This window comes from Eriocheir sinensis, chromosome 55 (assembly GCF_024679095.1).
Source record: "Eriocheir sinensis breed Jianghai 21 chromosome 55, ASM2467909v1, whole genome shotgun sequence".
In the NCBI taxonomy this organism is placed as follows: Eukaryota; Metazoa; Arthropoda; class Malacostraca; order Decapoda; family Varunidae; genus Eriocheir; species Eriocheir sinensis.
The window spans coordinates 4,154,970-4,178,427 of NC_066563.1; the positions used below are offsets into that span (position 1 = coordinate 4,154,970).

At 45.0% G+C, this 23,458-nt stretch overlaps 1 protein-coding gene across 2 annotated transcripts in view; it reads right to left on the reverse strand.

Annotated features, from left to right (window-relative positions):
* Nucleotides 1-23,458, reverse strand: part of LOC126983926 (uncharacterized) — a 48,188-nt gene continuing 24,730 nt past the window's right edge. For both annotated transcript variants that reach the window (XM_050837152.1, XM_050837151.1), the window contains exons 8-17: nt 19,897-20,037; nt 18,021-18,226; nt 16,607-16,870; nt 15,199-15,603; nt 13,141-13,208; nt 11,647-11,718; nt 10,922-11,057; nt 9,972-10,126; nt 8,971-9,096; nt 1-3,623 (exon numbers count right to left, since the gene is read on the reverse strand). In XM_050837152.1, the coding sequence (XP_050693109.1) occupies nt 3,285-3,623; nt 8,971-9,096; nt 9,972-10,126; nt 10,922-11,057; nt 11,647-11,718; nt 13,141-13,208; nt 15,199-15,603; nt 16,607-16,870; nt 18,021-18,226; nt 19,897-20,037 (1,912 nt within the window). In that variant the 3' untranslated portion in view covers nt 1-3,284. The remainder of the gene's footprint in view (nt 3,624-8,970; nt 9,097-9,971; nt 10,127-10,921; nt 11,058-11,646; nt 11,719-13,140; nt 13,209-15,198; nt 15,604-16,606; nt 16,871-18,020; nt 18,227-19,896; nt 20,038-23,458) is intronic.

Sequence of the window (23,458 nt, forward strand, 5' to 3'; positions counted from 1 at the left end):
AGAGAGAGAGAGAGAGAGAGAGAGAGAGAGAGAGAGAGAGAGAGGCAGAAACAGACAAACAGACAGACAGATAGACAGATCGAGAGAGAGAATGATTCGAGTCCTCTTGAGTAGTTTTCACGTTCATGGTGCAGAAGCCTCGTCAAACTATCATCACTAGGCTCATAAAACTACCCATGGAAATACTCACACAACCTCTATCGTGGGACCTTTATCGGTTTGAATCGGTTTGGTGACCCCCCTAGCTCTTTCTCTTGATTCTTTAGTGTTCCTAGTTTCCATTCTTTTATTTCTCTTTCCTTCATTTTTTTTCAGGTTTTAGTTTTTTCCAGTCAACCCTCGCTCGCTCCAGCTCGTCGTGTTATGCTTTGGTGACCCCCTAGCTATTTCTCTTGATTCTTTAGTGTTCCTAGTTTCCATTCTTTTATTTCTCTTTCCTCCATTTTTTTTTTCAGGTTTTAGTTTTTTCCAGTCAACCCTCGCTCGCTCCAGCTCGTCGTGTTATGCTTTGGTGACCCCCTAGCTCTTTCTCTTGATTCTTTAGTGTTCCTAGTTTCCATTCTTTTATTTCTCTTTCCTTCATTTTTTTTCAGGTTTTAGTTTTTTCCAGTCAACCCTCGCTCGCTCCAGCTCGTCGTGTTATGCCTCAGCTGCTACTTCGAGGTCTGAGATGGTCACACGACGAGCAAACAACCTTCCTCTTGCTACTGGCTTCGGCGACAACACTGACGGCGCGAACACGGCGTACACACACACACACACACACACACACACTCCCTCTCTCACTTATACAGTGCTAGTACGTACGACACAGGAGCGTACGGCGGCTTTCTCGTGTGTGTGTCCGTGAGTGGTGCGGTTGATATGCTCTTTCTTCTTTAGCGTACACACACACACACACACACTTCCTCTCACTCACACGGTGCAATTTTTTTTATAGTACGTACGGCGCAAGGAAGTCCGGCGCAAAAAACGTACGGTGGCCTTCTCGTGTGTGTGTCCGTGAGTGGCGCGGCTGATAGGCACACTTCGTTAGCCTAGACTTCAATTACGAGACGACCGAGTGACGAAACCGTGATATGTTTTCTCTATTTCTCTCTCTCTGTCTCTCTTTCTTGGTCGACATATATTGTTCAGAAGAGAGAATAACTGATATGTTTGATCTCTATCTCTCTGTCTCTTTATCTCTCGTTACAAGCTACAGTCCAGAAGAGGAAGAAACAGATGTACTTGCTCTCTTTCTCTCTCTGTCTCTCTTTCTTGGTCGACATATATTGTTCAGAAGAGAGAATAACTGATATGTTTGATCTCTATCTCTCTCTGTCTCTGTCTCTTTATCTCTCGTTACAAGCTACAGTCCAGAAGAGAAAGAAACATATGTACTTGCTCTCTTTCTCTCTCTGTTTATTTCTTCAATTCTAGACACAGATTACAGCCCTAAAAAGAAAGAAACACATATGCTTACTCCCTTCCTCTCTCTGTCCCTTACTTTCTCTCCCTCTTTCTCTATCTCCCGCCACACACAGCTTGGAAGAGACAGACAGACAGGCAGACAGACACGTGCAGTACCTCGCTTACACACACACCTTGACATGAACACGACACCGACACATTAATGACGCGAATTAACGAACGTATTGATTAACGAACGTACCAACCGACCGCCGCCAGTATTACGTTCGTTCACCTGAGCCTCTACACTTACTGAGCTTCGTTTTGACACATAGGTGAGGTTAGGTTATAGTAGTCATATTCTTAAGCCTTTAGTCGCCCAAGCATTCTATAACAAGGCTTTCATAGGGGTTGTCGGGGGCCTTTCCACAGGTAGCTTTATGACCCTGGTGGTGGTAGTTTGACAACGTAAAGAAACGCTCATGGGGACGCGTTTAACCTTTCTTTTCTTCAGCCTCTAGAAATGATTGATGTAAGAGAAGATTAAGTTTCTGCCTATGGCGCTGGTTGGCTTTCTTGGAAGGGCCTGATGGTGTGCCCCAGCCCGTTGTGGCGCAGACAAGTGTTTATAGCGGCACCATCTTGCTTGACTCATGCTGCCCCCGGAGCTCATTACTGATCCTCTCTTTAGAAGTTTAGAGCGGGAATCGGAGTCCGGGTTGATAGGTGGTCTTATGGACAGCATGTGGGTAGTCTTGGGCCACTCGGCGGTGAATGAAAAATCCCAGCTTGTGGCGGCATCGGGACGCGAACCCGGGTGCTCCTGGACGCGGCGCCGGCACGCTAACCACTCAGCCACCGCCTCCTCCCCTAGAATACCGGTTATAGTTTTGCCATTATTGTGCTTCTTTATCGCGGGTGACCTCCGAGTACAGTCTCCGAAGACGTACGGTTTTTTGTTTACATCGGTGCGGACTTGCGCGGGCGACACCAAGCGGCCCTATGTAACCCCCAGTCTCTTGGCCTCCACTTATGCCTCCAGCTTCCTCCGTCAGTGCGTGAGGAGCCTGTGCTTGGTGCGTGCTGGGCATAGGTGTGGAGGCCTGCTGGGGTGTCAAATGCTTAGGTAATGACCATAAACACACACACACACACATGCACATTAACCCCCATGCATACACACCGTCAGTCTATTCCTGTTTCCCTTCCCTTACTTTCCTCCCTCTTTCTTTTCTTGAGATTATATTATATTATATTATATTCATTCACTCATTATTTTCCTCCATTTGTTCATAGTTTACTTCTCTTCCTCCCTCAATCCTTCATTCACTCTTTCGTTTCCTTTTTGATTTCTTCTTTCACTCCCTTTCCTTCTGTAATTCATCTTTTACTCTCTTTCTGCCTTCCTCCGACATTCATTCACTCTTTTCGTCCTTTTCTTTATCTTTCACTACCTTTCTTCTTCCTTCCGTACTTAACACTATCTTTATTTAGCTCATCTATTCCTTTCTTCCTCTCTCCAACCTTTATTCTTTCCTTTCCTTCCTAAGTTCATCTTTTTACTTCATTTCTTCCTCTCGTAATCCTTCCTTCGCTCTTTCTTTTCCTTCTTTAATTCATCTTCCACTCCCTTCCTTCCTTCCTTCCTCTCTTCGTCCCTCGCCAAAGCACGCCATCATACAAGAAGTCACTCCACAACACAACAAACCTCTCCACTCACTCCCCGCATCCTCTCCACACACCACTCACTCCACGCACACGCACGTAACTTCACTCCACTCCCCTCCGCTACTAATTCTTCGGCAGAGGAGGAGGAGGAGGAGAGGAGGAGGAGACGGTATCGCTATCAAAAACCCTCAAAAACCTATCCTGAGGTACTCCAAATGCCAGGATCACGAGGCTATGCAGGAGGCACCATGTCGCGCAGCCCTTGGTCTCCTGTACCACGCGAAGTCGGCCAAACCCTCGACTATTCTCAAGGCTAAACCAACGCCGGGGTCGCTTAGAAGTCGCCCAGCCAGCACCGAAGCCACGCCCGCCGCCCACGCCCGCCCCCAGCCGCCCGTAGGTCCTAGAAGCGTGGAAGGGGCGGCGTTGAACTGCTGCGGGTTGGGTAAAGTGTCGATGAGCTCCGCCATGACGAAGAGGGAGAGGCGAACGTGGTGGTGGATTTTGGAGTCCCTCTTGTTGATCATCTCCACCAGTTCGTTGACGGGATGCTCGCAGCGGTTCTGTAGGAAGAGGAAGACCGTGAGGAGGAGGAGGAGGAAGAAGGAGGAGGAAGAGGAAGAGGAGAGAGGGAGGAAGAGAAAAGGATAAAGGGGTCGAGAATGAAGAGAAAAAGGGAAAGGAAAAGAGAAAGATGAGGATGAAGAAGAAGTGGAGGAGGAGATAAATTGAAGAGAGAATAGGAATGAAAAGAGAAGGAATAGGAAGAGAAGAGGGGAGGAAAGGGCATAGTAGTAGTAGTGTACTATAGTCTGTTCAAAGTCAGTGTTCCTCAGGCGCCTAGGCAGCATTTGTAACGACGCACCTGATTGGCTGGGCTCCCCCCTCGGTTCTCGCCCCGATTGGCTTTTTTCCTCTCCGCCTCTCGTGGAGGCGACAGTCACTCAGACAAGTCAGACATGCTCTTGGTGGTAAATATTTCTTATATTATTTGCCTCGGCTCACATTGTACAAGATAGGCTAGGCAATTATACTTAACACCGTTATACGAAGCAGTGACTGCAGACCATAAATATGCTTGTCACAACTCATTAAAACAAAAAGTAAACAAATCAGGACGAGTATAAGTGAAGGAACGGGTCTGAAACGTTTGTAACACTTTCACATGTTACTGATATTTGCAGCAAATATTGAGTCAGTGCTGATACAAACCATTGCATGCTATAAAGAATCAAGAGCGTCATTACAAACGCTGCCTGGGGCCAGAGGAACACCTACTTTGAACACTTTTTTTAATGGCTCCGTGCAAGAGCAATGATGAAATGGGAAGAAGAGAAAAAAAGATGAAAAGAAGGGAGAGAGGGAGGAAAGAAGCAAGTTCCCGCTTTCGTCATCGGCCGCCATCAACACAGCCGTCTCCCCCTCAACATAACCCTCGCTTCTCTTCACCATCTCACATTGTCCTTAGCACAACATTTCTCTCTCGATGCACCATCAGCTGTATTTTCTTTTTGTTTGGGTTAAACTGTTGGTTTGGACGCAACCATCGGTGTGGCGAGAGCCCGTCCTGGTCCGGACCTGGCGGCCCCAAGGAGAGCACCGCCTCCCTTCTGCACTTGGGGAACCCCCACCCCACGAGGCCGTGTTGCTCCTGGCCACCGAGCCACTCCTCCGCCACCACGACCACGGCGGCCCTCACCACGCCCTGGCCGTCCACGCCAGCAGCAGCAGGAGGGACTACGCCACCACCCTCCACCGCGGACTGCACGACCCACCGCGGCGATGTGTGTGTGTTCGTCCTGTCTTCATCGTTGTCGTTGTCAGACTCGCGGCTCCTCCCACCGCCATAGTCACCTGTATGTTCGTCCTGTCTTCATCGTTGTCGTTGTCAGACTCGCGGCTCCTCCCACCGCCATAGTCACCTGTATGTTCGTCCTGTCTTCATCGTTGTCTTTGTCAGACTCGCGGCTCCTCCCACCGCCATAGTCACCTGTATGTTCGTCCTGTCTTCATCGTTGTCTTTGTCAGACTCGCGGCTCCTCCCACCGCCATAGTCACCTGTATGTTCGTCCTGTCTTCATCGTTGTCTTTGTCAGACTCGCGGCTCCTCCCACCGCCATAGTCACCTGTATGTTCGTCCTGTCTTCATCGTTGTCTTTGTCCCGACTCGCGAGTCAACTGTATGTATGTCATCGTGTGAATATGGGGCCGCTGCCCCCGCCGCCCCTGCCGACGGCCTCCCCCTTGGCAAGGACGGTGTATCATCATCATCATCATGTGAATATGGGGCCGCTGCCCCCGCCGCCCCTGCCGACGGCCTCCCCCTTGGCAAGGACGGTGTATCATCATCATCATCATGAGAATATGGGGCCGCTGCCCCCGCCGCCCCTGCCGACGGCCTCCCCCTTGGCAAGGACGGTGTATCATCATCATCATCGTGTGAATATGGGGCCGCTGCCCCCGCCGCCCCTGCCGACGGCCTCCCCCTTTGCAAGGACGGTGTATCATCATCATCATCATGTGAATATAAATATTGCCCCGCCGCCCCTGCCGACGGCCTCCCCCTTGGCAAGGACGGTGTATCATCATCATCATCATGTGAATATGGGGCCGCTGCCCCCGCCGCCCCTGCCGACGGCCTCCCCCTTGGCAAGGACGGTGTATCATCATCATCATCATGTGAATATGGGGCCGCTGCCCCCGCCGCCCCTGCCGACGGCCTCCCCCTTGGCAAGGACGGTGTATCATCATCATCATCATGTGAATATGGGGCCGCTGTTCGCCGCCCCTGCCGACGGCCTCCCCCTTGGCTAGGACGGTGTATCATCATCTTCATCGTGTGAATATGGGGCCGCTGCCGCCCCTGCCGAAGGCCTCCCCCTTGGCAAGGACGGTGTATCATCATCATCATCATGTGAATATGGGGCCTGCCCTGCCGCCCCTGCCGACGGCCTCCCCCGTGGCAAGGACGGTGTATCATCATCATCAGCGTGAGAATATGGGGCCGCTGCCCCCGCCGCCCCTGCCGACGGCCTCCCCCTTGGCAAGGACGGTGCATCATCATCATCATCATGTGAATATGGGGCCGCTGCCCCCGCCGCCCCTGCCGACGGCCTCCCCCTTGGCAAGGACGGTGTATCATCATCATCATCATCATCATATCATCATCATGTGAATATGGGGCCGCTGCCCCCGCCGCCCCTGCCGACGCCCTCCCCCTCTGCAGCGGCGGCGCCCTCGTCATCATCTGAGCCTGTCCATGGGTGTGGGGGTCCTCCTCCCCTTCCCCCAGACCCAGGCGAGGCTCTCTCTTCCTCCGGTTACACTTTTCTCTTACTATACTAAACAGCCCTTAGCCCATTTTAATCTTCCCATAACTCTTGGTTTTCAATTATCGTTCTTTCCACAGTAACAAAACAATTAAGCTTCAGACACAGCCACGGGTACACACAACTGTCTCTGGACGCACGCCCAAACGCTGCCCTGGACGCTGCTTCCTTTACGTCCGCGTGTTGGCTGCACTTTTGAACTTTTATGTTGACGGACTGATAAGAGAGAGAGAGAGAGAGAGAGAGAGAGAGAGAGAGAGAGAGAGAGAGAGAGAGAGAGAGAGAGAGAGAGAGAGAGAGAGAGAGAGAGAGAGATAGTTTACATAGATTTACATAGAAAGTCAGACCACACAGACCCCATGGTCGAGACTAGGTGGTCTGTCCTTAAACCTAAGTGATTCTACATTAATCAGATGGCTCCAAAACGCTGCATTTCAACTCTAGTTAATATTAAGTTGAAGGAAGTGACGGTCGACCTTGTTTTTAAAGGAGTCAATCGTGTTACACTGGATCACTGAATGTGGGAGCTTATTCCATCCTCGCACTACAACGCTGGCGAAGAAAAATTTGGTGCAGTCTGAATTTACTTGTCTACATTTGAGTTTTATGCCATTGTTCCTCGTTCGCAAAGTGTCATCGATCATAAACAGTTTTGATCTGTCTATATTCGTGAAGCCATTAAGTATTTTAAAATACTCGATCAGATTTCCTCGGAGGCAACGTTTCTCAAGAGAGAACATGTTTAGGGTGGAAAGTCTTTCTTCTTAGGATTTGTTGCGCAAGGAAGGGATAATTTTTGTTGCCCGACGCTGAACACCTTCTAATTTAGCAATGTCCTTTGCATGGTAGGGATACCAAAACTGTACCGCATATTCCAAGTGGGGTCTGACTAAACTATTACAGAGTGGAAGTATTACATCTTTATTCTTGAATAAAAAAGTTTCTTTTAATGAAGCCCAATATTCTGTTCGCTTTATTTGCTGCATCGATGCATTGGAGTGAGAATTTGAGGTTTGACGCGATTTTGACCCCCAAGTCCTTAAGCATTGAACACTTTTGAGTTTAACGCCGCGCATTTCGTAATCGAACTTCATATTCCTTGTTCCAACTTGAAGGACCTGGCACTTGTCTACGTTAAAGGGCATCTCTCATCTATCCGACCAAGCTGAAATTTTGAGAGAGAGAGAGAGAGAGAGAGAGAGAGAGAGAGAGAGAGAGAGAGAGAGAGAGAGAGAGAGAGAGAGAGAGAGAGAGAGAGAGAGAGAGAGAGAGAGAGAGAGAGAGAGAGAGAGAGAGAAGACTGTGTAACTGGGCAGAGCGAGGAGGCAATTTTTTATAGTAAGTATTTTCAGAGCACAGCGACAGAGGGAATTAATGAACACAAGTTGAACCCATTTAAGAATAGACAAATAGATAGATAGATAGATAGATAGATAAATAGATAGATAGATAGATAGATAGATAGATAGAGAGAGAGAGAAAGAAACTAGCAAGGTAAGATTAATGAAGAGAATAAAATTGAGCATGTTATTTACAAAGTTTCCTAAGCCTTGTGCGTTCCTCCTCCTCCTCCTCCTCCTCCTTCTCCTCCACCTTCTTTCTTTCCTCCACATCCTCTAAAGCTGCTCTCTTTCTCTCTTTTTTCCTCTTTCTTTCTTTCATCTTCCTTCACACCATCTTCATTTGTTGTCTTTCTCTCTCTTCTCCTCTCCGCCCCTCTCTCTTCCTCTCTTCATTTCTTCCTCCTCCTCCTCCTCCTCCTCCTCCTCATTCCTTCTCCACCTCCATCTCCTTTCTTCCTCCCTCATTTCCTCTTCCCTTTCTTCTTCTCTCTTCCATATCCTCATCTTTCCTTTGTTTTTTTCTCTCTTTTGTCAATTTTTATCCACCCTCTTCTTCACCACCAACACATACTCACACCCTCACCCACACTCTCACACACCTACAGCACCCCTTTCTCCTACCCTTCCTCTCTCTCTCTCTCTCTTTCCTTCCCTTCCATCCTTCGCCTCCAAGTCTTCCTCTGTACCAAACTTTCCCCGTTCTCTCCCGCGCCTCATTACAAGTCCAGGCGGGTGTTCGAGACCTTTAAAAGCTCATCCGTTCTCCTCCTCACACTCCCTTTTACAGCCTCGTTTTCTCTCGTTCGTAATGGCTATACTACACAGGGCTCGTCTGGGTCTTGAATTGGTCCCACGCTATACGTTGTTTGGGTTAGTGTGGCAAGTTAGCCCCGCCCACCTTAGTCCCTCGGCCACCAATAAAATCAATCCTTTCTAGCATCGTCCGTAATGACTATACTGGGATGATTTTGCCTAGGTCCTGAATTGGTCTCACGCGATACGTTGTTTGTGTTAGTGTGGCAAGTTAGCCCCGCCCACTTCAGCCCAACAACTACCAATGAGAATAAGTCTTTCTGCAATGCTCACCACCTCCTCCTGCAGCATGTACCGGGTGTAGTTCTGGCCCCCAACGCTTGAGAACACCACACTATACACTGTTCGCATTCATATGGCGATTAAGCCCCGCCCACCTCCGTCCCTCAACCACCAATAAGAATAAGCCTTTCCTGAACACTCACCACCTCTTCCTGCAGCATGTACCGGGTGTAGTTCTGGCCCCCGATGCCTGAGGACAGCTGTACGTGGCGGACCTGCAGCACCAAGTTGTCGTGGGTCTGTTGGAAGAGCTCGAGGCGGCACTCCTCCTGGACGCGGGGGAAAAGGGATATTGAGTCATCAGCGTTATCATTAGTAGAGAGGAAGTCATTGTTAGTGTGTGTGTGTGTGTGTGTGTGTGTGTGTGTGTGTGTGTGTGTGTGTGTGTGTGTGTGTGTGTGTGTGTGTTGATGTATGTGTGTTGTTCATTTGTTGGTTTTTGTATATATATGTTTTTACCTTTTTTTTATTTATTATGTATTCGTATTTTTTCTTCAGTGTGTCTATCAGAAGAAAATGGTATGTTTGTCAATAGAAAATAAGTCCTCCACCTCCTCCTCCTTCTTTTCCTCCTTCTCCTCCTTCTGTAGTTTTCCCTTTTATCTCTTTTTATTCGTTTTGTTTTACTTCTCTCTCTCTCTCTCTCTCTCTCTCTCTCTCTCTCTCTCCTTTGTCATCTTTATCTTATTTTTCTATGTTTTTCTCTTCTCTTCCTGTTTCACTTCCTCTCCTTTTCCACCTCGTTAGTTTGTTCTTTTTTTTCTTTCATTTGGCTTTGTTCTTTGTTTCTTTATTTCTTCTGTTGTTTGTTTGCTATGTTTCCTTTCTTTCTTTCTTTCTTCTTTCTTTTTTACTTCCTTCCTTCCTTCATCCATTCATTCTTTCTTTCTTCCTTCCTTTGTTCTCTCTTTCTTCTTTCCTTCCTTTCCTCCTTCCTTCTCCTCCTTCTCCTCCTCGTCCTCGTCCTCCTCTTCCCCCTCCTCCTCCTCCTTGTCTTCCTTCTACTACTACTACTACTACTACATAAACACACACTAACCTTTACCTAACACACACACACACACACACACACACACACACACACACACACACACACAACCCCCCCTAACCCCCTCCCTCCCCCTCCCCCCACACTCCTACTCACCCCCATCTCCGAGGACAGAGTGCTGAACATAAGCTTAAGTTGCCCAAGGGCATCCATCACTCCGCCCTTCGTCTCCTGGCTCAGCAGCGATTCCTCCCGCCGGCTGAACCCGACCATCAGGAACAGGCCCATGGGAAGCTGCTGGTGGTACTCCTCTGTAGGGGGCGACGAAGGAGGTGGAGCAGGAGGAGAGGGAGAGAGAGGAGGGGGTGTTAGAGGATGAGGAGCAGAAAGAGAAAGGGAAGGAAAAGACGAAGATGTAGAAGAAGAAGAAGAAGAAGAAGAAGAAGAAGAGAAAAAGAAAAAGAAAAAGAAAAAGAAAGAGAAGAAGAAGAAGAAGAAGAAGAAATAGTAGTAGCAGTAGTAGTAGTAGTAGTAGTAGTAGTAGAAGAAGAAGGAAGAGGAAAAGGAGAATGACGTAGAGGAAGAGAAATTGAAGAAGGAAGAAGGAAAGAGGAAATATATAAGAGGAAGAGGAGGAGGAGGAGGAGGAGGCGATAAATGGATAAAAAAGGTAAGAAAAAGAAAAAAAAAAGAGAAAGAACATTATAAACAGAAACAGGGAAGTAAGATGTGACGAAATAAATAGTAAAAAGCGAAGGAGGAGGAGGAGGAGGAGAAGGAGGAGGAAGAGGAGGAGGAGGAGGAGGAAGAGGAGGAGGCTTTGTTAGTTGTTGTTTTAATGAAGTGCTTGTATCTCTCTCTCTCTCTCTCTCTCTCTCTCTCTCTCTCTCTCTCTCTCTCTCTCTCTCTCTCTCTCTCTCTCTCTCTCATCTTTTTTCCTTCTATTAATTTCCTGTTGTTATTCTTTACTTCTTTCTTTCTATCTATCTCTCCATCTTTGTCTCTTTCTGTCTGTTTGTCTGTCTCTTTCTCTCCCTCCCTCCCTCCCTCTCCCCCTCTCCCTCTCTTCCTCTCCTTCCGTCTCCCTTCCTCTCTCTCTCACTTACTGGTTCTGGGTCTCATGCAGATGAATTCCCCGGAGTAACAGATGCACTGGCCACGGTTGTACTGGTAGGCCGGCGCGTTGTGATTGTACACGGCGAAGTCTGTCTCACACGGCTTGTTCTCCACGCATCCTAGCACCTGAGAGAGGGAGGGAGAGAGAGAGGAGGAAGGTGTGTTAAGCCAAGGCACACTGCATAAGAACGTTAGGTGAGAGAGGGAGAGAGAGGGGAACATCACCTTACAATAGAATGGATAATGTTAGAATCGGTACAGAGAAGGATGACTAAGATGATTCACGGGTTATGAAATTTGCCATATGAGGAAAGACTTACACAATTAAACATGCAATCTCTAGAAAGGCGAAGGGTGCGAGGAGACTTGATCGAGGTTTATACGTGGATGAAAGGCTTTAATAAGGGGAATATTAATAAGGTTTTGATCGTAAGAGAACCCAGTAGGAAAGGTAGAAATGGGTTTAAGTTGCATAAATTCAAATTCAACAAGGACATAGGCAAAAATTGGTTGACTAACAGAGTGGTAGATGAGTAAAACACGGAGGGGAGTCATGTGGTGAGAGCCAATACGATAGCTACATTAAAAATAGATTAGATAAATTCATGGACAGTGATGTTAGGTGGGGTTAGGTTCACAGGAGCTGCCTTGCCTAAGTCTACCGGCCTCTTGCAGACTCTTTACGTTCTTATGGTCTTATGTTCTTATGACCTACCTTGCATTTCAACTGGTCGTGGTTCTCGCAAAAGCAGATCTCCGTGCAGTCCTTGTCGCCCTTCACGTAGAGCTGAGGGAGAGAATGGGAAGCTTGGTTACACTTCCGCATCCTCCTCCTCCTCCTCCTCCTCTTCCTCCTCCTCTTCTATCTCTTCTTCTTCCTTCTTCTCCTACTACTACTGGTTATATTTCCTCCTCCTCCTGCTTCTCCTCTTCTCTCCTCCTCCTCCTCCTCCTCCTCCTCCTCCTCCTACTGTTTATATTTTCTCCTCCTCCACCTTCTCCTCTTCTCTCCTCCTCCTCCTCCTCCTCCTTTTCCTTCTTCTTCCCCCTCCTCCTCCTACTAATACTACTGGTTCTCCTCCTATTCTTCCTTCTTCTTCTTCTTTTTCTTCTTCTATTTCTTCGTCTTCTTCATCTGCTTTTACACTTTTTTCCTCTTCCTCTTTTTCCCTCTTGTCTCCTCTTCTTCCTCTTCTTGCTTTTCCTGGTATTGTCTTTTTTTCTTCTTCCTCTTTTTTCTTTCTTCCTTCTCCTCCTCCTCTTTTTTTTTCTCGCCTTCATTATTTTCATTTCTTCTTCTTTTCCTTCTTTCTCCTCCTTCTCTTCCTCCTCCTCCTTTCTCTCTTCTTTCTCTTCTCTTTCTCTTTCTTTCTTCCTGACCTTATTCTTCCTCCACTAAACTGCACATAACTAGTTTTTCCTCCTCCTCCTCCTCCTCCTACCTTCTTCAAATTATCTTCCTCTTCTTCTTCGTTATTCTCCTTTTCTTTACTCTAATGTGTTTTAAATATATCTTCTTCTTCTTCTTCTTCTTCTTCTTCCTCTTCCTCTTCCTCCTCCTCCTCTTCTTCTTTCTTCTCCTTCTCCTCCTTTTCCTCCTTCTACTGCTCATTTGTCTCTATTTCTCCTTCCTTCCTTCGTGAGAGAGAGAGAGAGAGAGAGAGAGAGAGAGAGAGAGAGAGAGAGAGAGAGAGAGAGAGAGAGAGAGTTCAAAAGGAGGGAAAGAGGGAGAGAAAGATAAAAGTGAACGATGAGGAGGAACAATTAACGGATGAAAGGAGAGAGAGAGAGGAAGGGAGAAAGAGGAGAGAATGGAGAATAAAGGAGAACAGGAAGAATCAAGAATAAAAGAGAGGAGAGGAAGAGGGAGGAAGTGGGGAGAGGAAGGAAGACAAGAATAAAGCAGAAAAGGCGGATATACTGAAGGAGGAGGAGGAGGAGGAGGAGGAGGATAGAGAGTGGAAGGAAAGAAAGAAAGAAAAGGAGAGGAAGAAATAAGGAAGGAAAGAAGGAAGAAATGAATAAATAACAAAATAAAGAAAACCCGAGAAAAAAAGATAATGGAAAGAATTAGGAAAGAAAGAGAAAAATACATAAATAAAGGAAATAGACGAAATAAAAACGATAAGAGATGAAGAAATAAATAAATAGAGAGAGTTAGTCAGTCAGTAAGTCAGAGGCGAGGTTAGTACTACATTAAATCACTTACCCGTATGCTCTCGTCAGGCTCCAGAATACGTGGCCTCGACTCCCACTCCTTGACGATCTTGCAGTAGCCTGGAGGAGGAGAGAGAGAGAAGAGAAAAAAAGAGAAACGAAGAGAAAAGAAAGGTAGGGAGAGAGGATAGAAAGATAGAAAGAAAGAGAGAAAGAAAGGAAAAGAGAGAGGAAAGAAAGAGGATGGAGATAAGAAGGAAAGAGAGAGAAGAGAAAGAAGAGAAATGAAGAGAAAAGGAATGTAAGGAAAGAGAGGATAGAAAGATATAAAGGAAGAGAGAAAGAAAGGAAAAGAGGATAGAGATAAGAAGGAAAGAGAGAGAAGAGAAAGAAGAGAAACGAAGAGAAAAGGAAGGTTAGGAAAGAGGATAGAAAGATAGAAAGGAAAAGAGAAAGAAAGGAAAAGAGAAATACGAAAGAAAAAGAGGAAAGAGATAAGAAGGAAAAGGAGAGAAGAGAAAGAAGAGAAGAGTTTTGGAAGGTAAGGAAAGAGGATAGAAAGATAGAAAGGAAGAGAGAAAGAAAGAAAAAGAGAAAGAGGAAAGAAAAAGAGGATAGAGATAAAAAGGAAAGAAAAGGAAAGAAAGAAGGAAATAAAAGAATGGTATGGAGAAAAGAAGAAAGAAGGAGAAAAAGAAAAGAGAAAGAAAAGGAGAGGAAAAGAAGGAAGAAATAAAGAATGAGGAAAAAAAAGAAGAGGATAGAAAGAAAAGCAAGAAACAAAAGGAAGGAAGAATGAAAAGGAGTAATAGAAAGGAAAAAAAACAATGAATGAATTAATGAAAGAATGAGAAAAAGGAAAAGGAAGAAAGAGAAGAGAGGAAAGGAAAAAAAGGAAAGGAGAGGCAGGGAGATTATAAGAAAGAAAAAAGAAAAAAAGAATAAAGAAAAGAAAAAAAACATTATTACTTCACTCATTAATATCAAATCGCCCTCCACACACACACACACACACACACACACACACACACACACACACACACGGTAGCGGCGAAATACATTATTCAGTTAGGTTAATTAAATCCTGCAAATGTTTAAAGTTTACCTGACCAATTAAGACTCAGGTGAAGCAAAGGCAAACACTCGCACGCCTTCCCCGAGTGATCGCGAGGGTGTGGCCGAGCGAGTGAGGGAGTGAATAAGTACGTAAGTGTATGTTTTACTTCGGTCTACGATGCATGTTTTACCCCGGTCTACGTTGAACGCTTTACCCTCTCCTTTTTTTTTACAGTAAAGGAAGCAACTCAAGGAAAAAAAAGGTCCGCTAAACACTACCCTTATAAAAAAGTGTATAGATGAGTGGCCAATTCTTTTAGGAGCAGTGAGTAGCGGGCTTTTTTTTTTATTAATGTTTGCTTTTTGTGTGCCCTTGAACTGTCTCCTTTGCTGTAAAAAAAAAAAAAGAGAGGTCAGCGTCGGTTGGAGAGGGTCTTGATACTCCTACAACGATGAATGCTTTATCTCCACCTACGATGGAAGCAACAAGGAGACTAAAGGCGCGAAAATCTGGAGGCAAAAGTTTGAGTACACGCCTCTGTGGCCCAACAGCTACGAATCCGCGGGGCCGGGTTCGAATCCCAGTCTGCGTGCAGTTCACCCAGCTGTTAATCCTCCCTTTCGGGCTGGTCGATAAATGGGTGCCTGGGGAAACCTGGGAAAGGTACACTGTGGTAACCGGGATGTCACGCTGGCCCTGTGTCCCGGGGTGATGGACTCCCTCCCACCACATTCTCAAGGGCCAACGGACCGGAGATGAGCACCGCAGCCACGCGCAGGTGTAGCGTATGCCCCTACCTTTACCTGTTGCCTGCCGTAGAATTTATAGGATATAGAAAACTTAATATCCAACGCTAACCTTGTCACTTTCGTATGTAAACAAACAAACAAACAAAACACGTTGCTCCACCCCTCAAGTAAAACTCTTAACGTATCCAATTAAAAAACAACTTTATCGTGCGCTAAACTTTACACCCAAATAAACACGTCACAGTCACTTCATCACCTTAAAACCTCTTAACGTTATCAAAGGTCACACCAAGAATAGACTCACGTTCGGGCAGGGTGGTGGTGGGCGTGGTGGTGGTGGTGGTGGTCGTGGTGGTGGTGGTCGTCGTGGTCGTAGTGGTAGTGGTCGTAGAAGTCGTTGGCGGGGGGGTGGTAGTCGTGGTGGTGGTGGTTGTGGTGGTAGTAGTAGGTGGCGGTGTTGGTGGTGGTGGTGGTGGTGGCGGCGTGGTGGTGGTGGAGGTGGTGGTGGTGCTTGGGGGGATGGTGGGGAGGAGAGGGGGGGCTGGGGGAGGGAGGTGGGGCGGGGGAGGCGTGAAGGGAAGGACCCACTGCTCGGTTTCCTCCCCCAGGGTCACGACCGCTCCCCCTAGCTTAGGGTCGAGCTGCCCCCCCTCGGTGCCCCCCCCGGGTGAGGGGTGCACAACGCCCCCAACCGGCCGCCGACCCTCACCTGGGGAAGAGAATTTAGGACAGGTAAGATAATTGATCCTCACAGTTAGTTAGATCAAGTAAGTTTCGGCCGATGGCTTTCTTGGTGGGGCTGCTGCTCGGCCCCAGTCCGTTGTGGGGCAGGCAAGTGTTTATAGTGGCGCCATCTTGCGTGGCTCATGCTGCCCCCCGGAGCTCGTTTTTTATCCTCTCTTTTAGAGAGAGAATCTAGAGTCTGGGTTGATATGTAGTCTTCAGGACAGCATGTGGGTAGTCTTGGGCCACTCGGCGGTGACTGAAAAATCCTAGCTTGTGGCTAAGGGCTGGACGCGAACACCGGCACGCTAACCACTCAGCCACCGCCTCTCCAGGAGTAATATAAATGTGGATGGCTGTGTCCGTAGAGTTTAGCGCGCCACTATCTCGGCAACGCCCAGCCCGTAACACATGATTACGGCGTTGGAAAGTTGGCGGCTATCTGCTGGAAATCTTTCTGGTAAACTTTCTGGTGACCTGCCTGCTGGCGCTAAGTGAGGCAAGGGATTTACTGAAACTTTGTTGCTGAACTAAATGTTAACATGAGTATACGAATAAACAAACAATAAAACGGATACTAAAATCCACGAACAAACAAAACAAACAAAACAACTGAAGAACTTAATTAAACTGTCTGTTGTAACATTTGTATCTATTGTGTCTACACTTGGGGAAGGTCATTTACATCTTGACACACTCCTATATCACCAAGTAAGCACACAGTTTTAAAGTTTGAAATACACGTTGTAATCTATTTGAAGGAATTAAAAGATATTTGAAAAGATCGCACAGATTGTTAAGATTTTCTCTCTCTCTCTCTCTCTCTCTCTCTCTCTCTCTCTCTCACACACACACACACACACACACACACACACACACACACACACACTGACACACACAAAAACGGTAAAATAAAGTCAAATAAAATAAATAAAACTAAAAATACAGTAAAATAATTAATAATAATATATAAAAAAAATTCAACTTACCTATCTGAATCTTCCCTCCTCCTCCTCCTCCTCTTCCTCGCATTCCCTTCCTGCTAAACTTGTTGCCGCCGAAGAGAATATGTTTGTTGTTTTCTTCTCTCCTTCTCCCTCCTTCCTCTCCCTCCTCCACTTCCTCCTCCTCCTCTTCCGCCTCTTCCGCCTCCGCCTCCGCCTCCGCTTCCTTCTCCAGTTGCTTCCTTCTCTTCGCCTCCTCCTTCTCCTTCTCCTTCCTCTTCTCTATGTGGAATGTTAGCTGAGACTCCACTGAGGAAGAGAATGAAGAAGAGAATGAGGAAGAGGAGGAGGAGGAAAAATAATGAAAATAATGGTTGTAATGAAGAGTTTTTTGGGGGAAATAAGAATTGTGTGGACGAGAAGAAGGAAGAGGAGGAGAAGGTGGAGGAGGAGGAGGAGAAGGAAGAATAAGAATAGGATGAGGGGTAAGAAGAAGAAGAAGGGGGAAAGGAGAAAGATGATGATGATAATGTTAAAGAAGAAAACGAAGAAGAAGGAGAAGGAGAAGAAGAAGAAGAAGAAGAAGAAGAAGGAGAATAAAAGAAGAAAGAGATGAAGAAACACAATAAAAATATGTTGAAAGAGTAGAAGAAAAGAAGAAAAAAGATTATGAAAAGAAGTAGGAGAAAAAGAAGTAGAGGAAGACGAGGAAAAAGAGGAAAAATGAGAAAAATATAGATGAAAAGGAAGAAAAAAGAAAAAAAATCAAATCCTATTAACCTCCCTTTCCTTCTCTACATCCCTGTTCTCTTTTCCTTCCCCACATTCATTCCCTCCCTTTCCTTCCCTCTATCCCTTCCATTCCTCTTTCTTTCTACATAATTTTCTCTCTCCTCTCTCTAATGCATTCTCTCTCCCTTTCCCTTCCCTACATCCCTTTCTTTCCTCTCTCTTTCCTTTCCCTAATCGATTCTCTCTCCCTTTCTTTCCTCTCTCTCTCTTTCTCCCTTTCTTTCTTCTCTCTTTCTACATCATTTTCTCCTTCTCTCTCTAATGCATTCCCTCTCCCTTTCCCTTCCCTATATCCCTTTCTTTCCTCTCCCTTTCCTTCCCCTAATCCATTCTCTCTCCCTTTCTTTCCTCTCTTTTTCTACATCGTTTTTCTCTTTTCTCTCCCTCATTCACTCTTCTCTCCTCTTCCCTACATCCCTTCTTTCCTTCCTTCCTTTCCTCTCCTTTACCTTCCTTCCCTATCCACCTCTTCCACCCCGTTCCCTCTTTTACTTCCCTATATCCTCCTTCCTTTCATTTCTTTTTCTTCCCTAACTTATTCACTCTCTCTTTCCCTTCCCTTCCCTTCCCTCCCTTTCCTTTCCTATCCCTAACCTCTCTTCCACACCCCTTCACACCTCATCCCTTTCCCTTCCCTTTCCCCCCCACCCCCACACACATCACTCACCAACGCATGGGTTCCCCCACAGCAGTCTCTTCCACGACAGGCACTGGTTTACCTCCCTCACGCCCTCCTGCTTACAGTCGCATGCCGTGTGTAGCCGCGTCCCCAGCAAGCCCACCACGCCCATCCTGCAAGACTCCACGCTGCCTGCACACACGCCCGTTAGCAGGTCAGATGCGCAGCCTACCTCGTATTGTTCTAGACTGTACCTGTTGGAAAGGGTTGATTAGGTTAGGTGAGGTGAGGAGGGGAAGGAAGTGGAGGGGGGATAGGGGGGTGTAGGGGGAGGATATGTGTGTGTGTGTTTGTTTGTGTGTGTGTGTGTGTGTGTGTGTGTGTGTAATAAAAACACACACACACACACACACACACACACACACACACACACACACACACACACACACACACACACACACACACACAGCCATGGACGTGAGCTTGTTATAACGGGAAATCCTATCTTTACATTTCTCTCTCTCTCTCTCTCTCTCTCTCTCTCTCTCTCTCTCTCTCTCTCTCTCTCGCTCTCGCTCTCTCTCTCTCTCTCTCAACTATTCTCTATTTTATCCTTTCCTCCTCTCTTCCTCCCTTTCTTTTTCTTTCCTCGCTTTCCTTCTCCTTTCCCTTCTCTTTTTCTCTCTTCCTCCCTTTTCCCTTCTCTCTTCCCTTCTTTCTTTCCCCTCATTCCTTCCTTCTTCCTCTCTCTTCCCTCCTTTCCTTCCCTAACCCTACATCCTTTTCTCTTTCATTTCCCTTTCCTTCTTTCCTATATTCCTTCCTCTCTTTCCTTTCCCTAATCTCCCTTTCCTTCCACCTCTACCTATACCTCATTTCCATTCTTACTTAACTTCTTTACGCGTTGGAAAGGAGACGATTTAGGAGGCATCTTTCTTCCCTCGCTCAGAATGCTACACTACATGACATCGAACTTCATTTCCTCGTTTCCCTGACCAATCAAGCAATGTGTCAAGATCACTCTGCCCCCAGCAACGTCCTCCCCTTGCTGATAGTCTGCCAATCTTGGTGTCATCCGCACACTTGATAATTACATCTCTTTCTCTCCCAATGTCTTTTACCCAAGTTCATAATGTGTTGGTGCTTGTGGGGAGGGGAGGGGGGTATTATCAAACGTTTGTGGTTCTTGTTCCGTGCGTTTTTCAATGTCAGAGAAGAGCTACATCGGTTTATCATGAGCGTTCTTCCCGTTCACCTTTAACACTCGTATCATGAAACGTTTGTGGCTCTTGTTATGAACGTTTTTCAAGGTCAGAGAGGAATTGCATCGGGTTGTCCTGAGTGTCCTTACCGTTCACCTTTAACACTCGTATTATGAAACGTTTGTGGCTCTTGTTACGAACGTTTTTCAAGGCCAGAGAGGAATTACGTCGGGTTGCCATGAGTGTTTTTCCCGTTCACGGCGGAAAACCCTTTCAAAACTACCTCCAGGCTCAGGAAACCACCCATGAAAACTCCCTTCCTTCCTCACTCCCTCATTCTTACTCTCCCTCCATTCCTCACACTCTCATCCTCACTTTCCCTCCCTTATTTCCTTTTTTTTTCTCTTCCTCCATCTCTCATTCTCTCACCTCTCATCCTTAATTTCCCTTCCTTCCTCACTCCCTCATTCTAACTCCCCTTCCCGTCCCTCACTCTCTCATACTTCCATCACAGCCTCTCTCATTCTCTCACCTCTCATCCTTAATTTCCCTTCCCTCCTCACTCCATTCTAACTCCCTTTCCCGTCCCTCACTCTCTCATTCTCTCACCTCTCATCCTTAATTTCCCTTCCCTCCTCACTCCTTCATTCTACCTCCCCTTCCCGTCTCTCACTCTCTCATACTTCCTCATACCTCCATCACCGCCTCTCTCCTTCCCTTACCTGCAGACCCTATCCGTGCGACAGTCCTGGCCGAGGTGGTGGCACTGGGAGACGGGCAGGGACTCCACGCTGAGGGCACAGGACGGATGCAGCCGTTTCTGGGCGAGGTGGCATGGGCTGTCATCTCGGTCTTCCCTTACTCTGAAATGAAGGAAGGTGCGTGCATGTGTTAGTGTGTGTTTAGGGTGGCTCAACGCCTATCTATCTATCCTCTTGAAGGTGATTTAAAGGACGTGGGAGATGAGAAAGAGGAGAGGGAGATGAAGATGGGGTTAGGGAGAATAGGAAAGAGAGGTGGAGGGAAGGAGAGAAATGTGAGGAAGCAGAAAGAAGGGAGGAGGAGGTAGAAGAGAAATAGTGTGTGTGTGCGTGTGTGTGTGTGTGTGTGTGTGTTATCATGTGTAGTGTTGCAATGCGTGGTGTGCCTGTAACTGTCAATATGAGTTAGTTTGTGATATTAAAGTGCATGTGTTTGTGTGGCGTCTCATCTTTGTTCCTATGCATTATCAGGGGTGAAAGAAAGGTTGGTATTATGACACTTTCACTTCTCTCATCAAGCATTTCTATAGGTCAAAAATGGGGTCAACCGGGATCTAATGAGTGGTTCTTGAGGTTCACGGTACAGAGGAAGGGTCAGACTACCACCAGGGTCATAAAACTACTTCTGGAAATACCCCAGACTCATAGGAAAGACTTGTCAAATAGGTGAACTTAGGCGAGGAAATGTTTTAAAAGTGTTCGTGTGTTATTATGTGTAGTACTGTGTGTATCCCGGTTCTGATCTTTATGTACGTACTACGGAATCCACCTTCAATTCTGTCCTCTTTTTGCCAACACTTTTACGTTCTTCTGCATCGTGGTTTTGCATTCCCGTTAGCGCGGCGGAATCCACAGACACACACACACACACGCGGCGTCGAGGCTGGGTGGGTTGTGGTGTGCATGCAAATCTGGTTATCGACGAGGCATTCAATTGTCCTCGGCGCCGCTTGATCGTGTATTCCGCGACGCGATTCTCCTCGGCGCGGTGATTGCGAAGCCGTGAATCCATCCATCCCTTGGGCGCGGTTATTGGCGACGGACACAAAAATTTAATCCGGTTAAAATGAAAAAGTGGAAGAAAATGCGAGTATGATTTTTGTAAAGGAAAAGGGGGGATGAAAAAGGGAGAGAGAAAGCCCTGTATGAGTTTTATAAAGAAGGAAAATAAGGACGATGGAAATTGAAAGGAAACTTGTGTGATTTTTGTAGAGAGGGAAAAACAAGAACGAGTTAATGACGAAAGAAAGAAAGAAGGACGTGAACTGATAATATGTAAAAAAAATAAAAATCCAGTGAGAATGAAAAAGGGGAAGAAAAGGAGAAATAAGGATGAAAAGGGGGAGAAAAATTGAGTGTGATTTTTGTGAAGGAGAAGGATAAAAAGGAAGAGTAATGATAATGACGAAAGGAATTGACGAAAGATGTGAACTGAAAATAAACAGGAATAAAAAGGACTTACAGAAAGGACAATAAAAAACGTGTGAAATATGAGATTTTAACCAGAAACAGACCAAGAAAAAAACTTAATGAGGTGACAATTAAAAAAAACTTGTGTATTTTTTTGTAAAAGCGAAAGAAAAAAAGGAGGAATGACAGTGATGTGACGAAAGGAAATAAAAAAAATGTGAACTGAAAAAAAAAAGATATAGAAGTTAGAAAAAAACCCTTAACGAGGTGACTTAACGAGAAGACAAACAAACAAACAAACAAACAAGAAAAATAAACAAGATGAAAATAAAAACATAACAAAAAAGAATAAGTAATGTAACAAAATGATAAATCTAACGAGGAAGGAGAAAAGAGAACAAAGGAAAGAGATAACAGAGAGAAGAGAATAAATAAATAAAGAAAAACACACCAACAAAAACAAGAGGACGAAAAAGAAAATGCAACAAAGAAGAAAGGAATAAGAATAACTGATGATGAAACTATCGACGAAGGAGAATAGAGAATAAAGAGAAGAGATAACAGAGAGAAGAATAAAGAAAATAAAGAAAAAAAACACAAATAAAAATTAACAGAGGACGAAAACTTGATGCAACACAGAAGATAAAAAAAAAAATGTCACACCGAGAATCCAAAATAAAAAAGGCAAAAAATCCACTAATTGGGAAAAAATAGGAACAAGATTGAGACTGAAAGGAAAAAAAAAAGAGTGGAGCAGCTCGAAGCGAAGAGTGAAAAAGAAAAAAAAAATATGCGCGACTCGAATGCTATTAATTCTCGCGCGTTCGAAAGAGAGGAAACGTTGAATAAAGAGAAGAGATAGACAGAAAATAAAGAAAAGGAATAAAGAAGAAAACTAATAAAAGAAACAGAGAGAAGAAAAAAGTGAACAAAGAAAGTTACATAGAGAAAAATAAATAGAGGAAACGTTAAATAAAGAGAAGAGATAGACAAGAGAGACTAAAGAAAAGGAATAAAGAAGAAAATGAATAAAAGAGACAAAGAGAAGGAAAAGTGAATAAAGAAAAGAAAGATACATAGAAAAAAATAAATAGAGAAGAAAACAAAGATATGAAAGGAGAATAAATAACAAAAACACACAGACAAAAATAACTAGAGAAAGAAAACAAAAAAGATATATAAATGAGAATAAAGGAAATGAAAAAGCAAACGAAAATATGCAGATTCTAAACAATACCAAAAAGATTTACTAATTAGAACAAGAATAAGATGAAGAAAAAGAAAAAGAAGAGGAAGAAAAAAGAAGAAGAGGAAGAACAAGAAGAAGAAAAAAGAAGAACAAGAAGAAGAAGAAAAGCTACAAAAAAGGAGAGCAGCTCAAAATAAGAATAAGAATAGAGATGAAGAAAAAGAAAAAGAAAAGGAAGAAAAAAGAAGAAGAGGAAGAACAAGAAGAGAAAGAAAAAATAAAAATAAAAAAGAAAAGCTAAAAAAGAAAAAAAAGGAGAGCAGCTCAATATAAGAATAAGAATAGAGATGAAGAAAAAGAAAAAGAAAAGGAAGAAAAACGAAGAAGAGGAAGAACAAGAAGAGAAAGAAAAAATAAAAATAAAAAAGAAAAAGCTAAAAAAGAAAAAAAGGAGAGCAGCTCAAAAAGAAAAATGAAAATATAAAAAAAAAGTACGCGCGCCTGGAATGCTTTAATGAGCGCGTGTTCTGCTGGGCGGGCAAACATCGGCGCTAAACACATTCGGATCTTCGCAAACCTAATTATAAATGACACAAAGGCGATATTTTCTCATTGACGGAAGCTACGAATACGCCTACAACGGATGATTTTTCTCTCTCATTTCTTTCTTTTTTCTTTCTTTCTTTCTTTCTTTCTTTCTTTCTTTCTCTCTCTCTCTCTCTCTCTCTCTCCCCACACACACACTCATTAATGCCTTCCCCCATAATAATAATAATAATAATAATAATAATAATAATAATAATAATAATAATAATAATAATAATAAGAAATAAACAAATAAATAAATAACGCTAATACGTATTCGTTAATTCAGTCGATTTATCTTTTTTTTCATAACTTTTAAAACTTACTTTCAAAAATAAA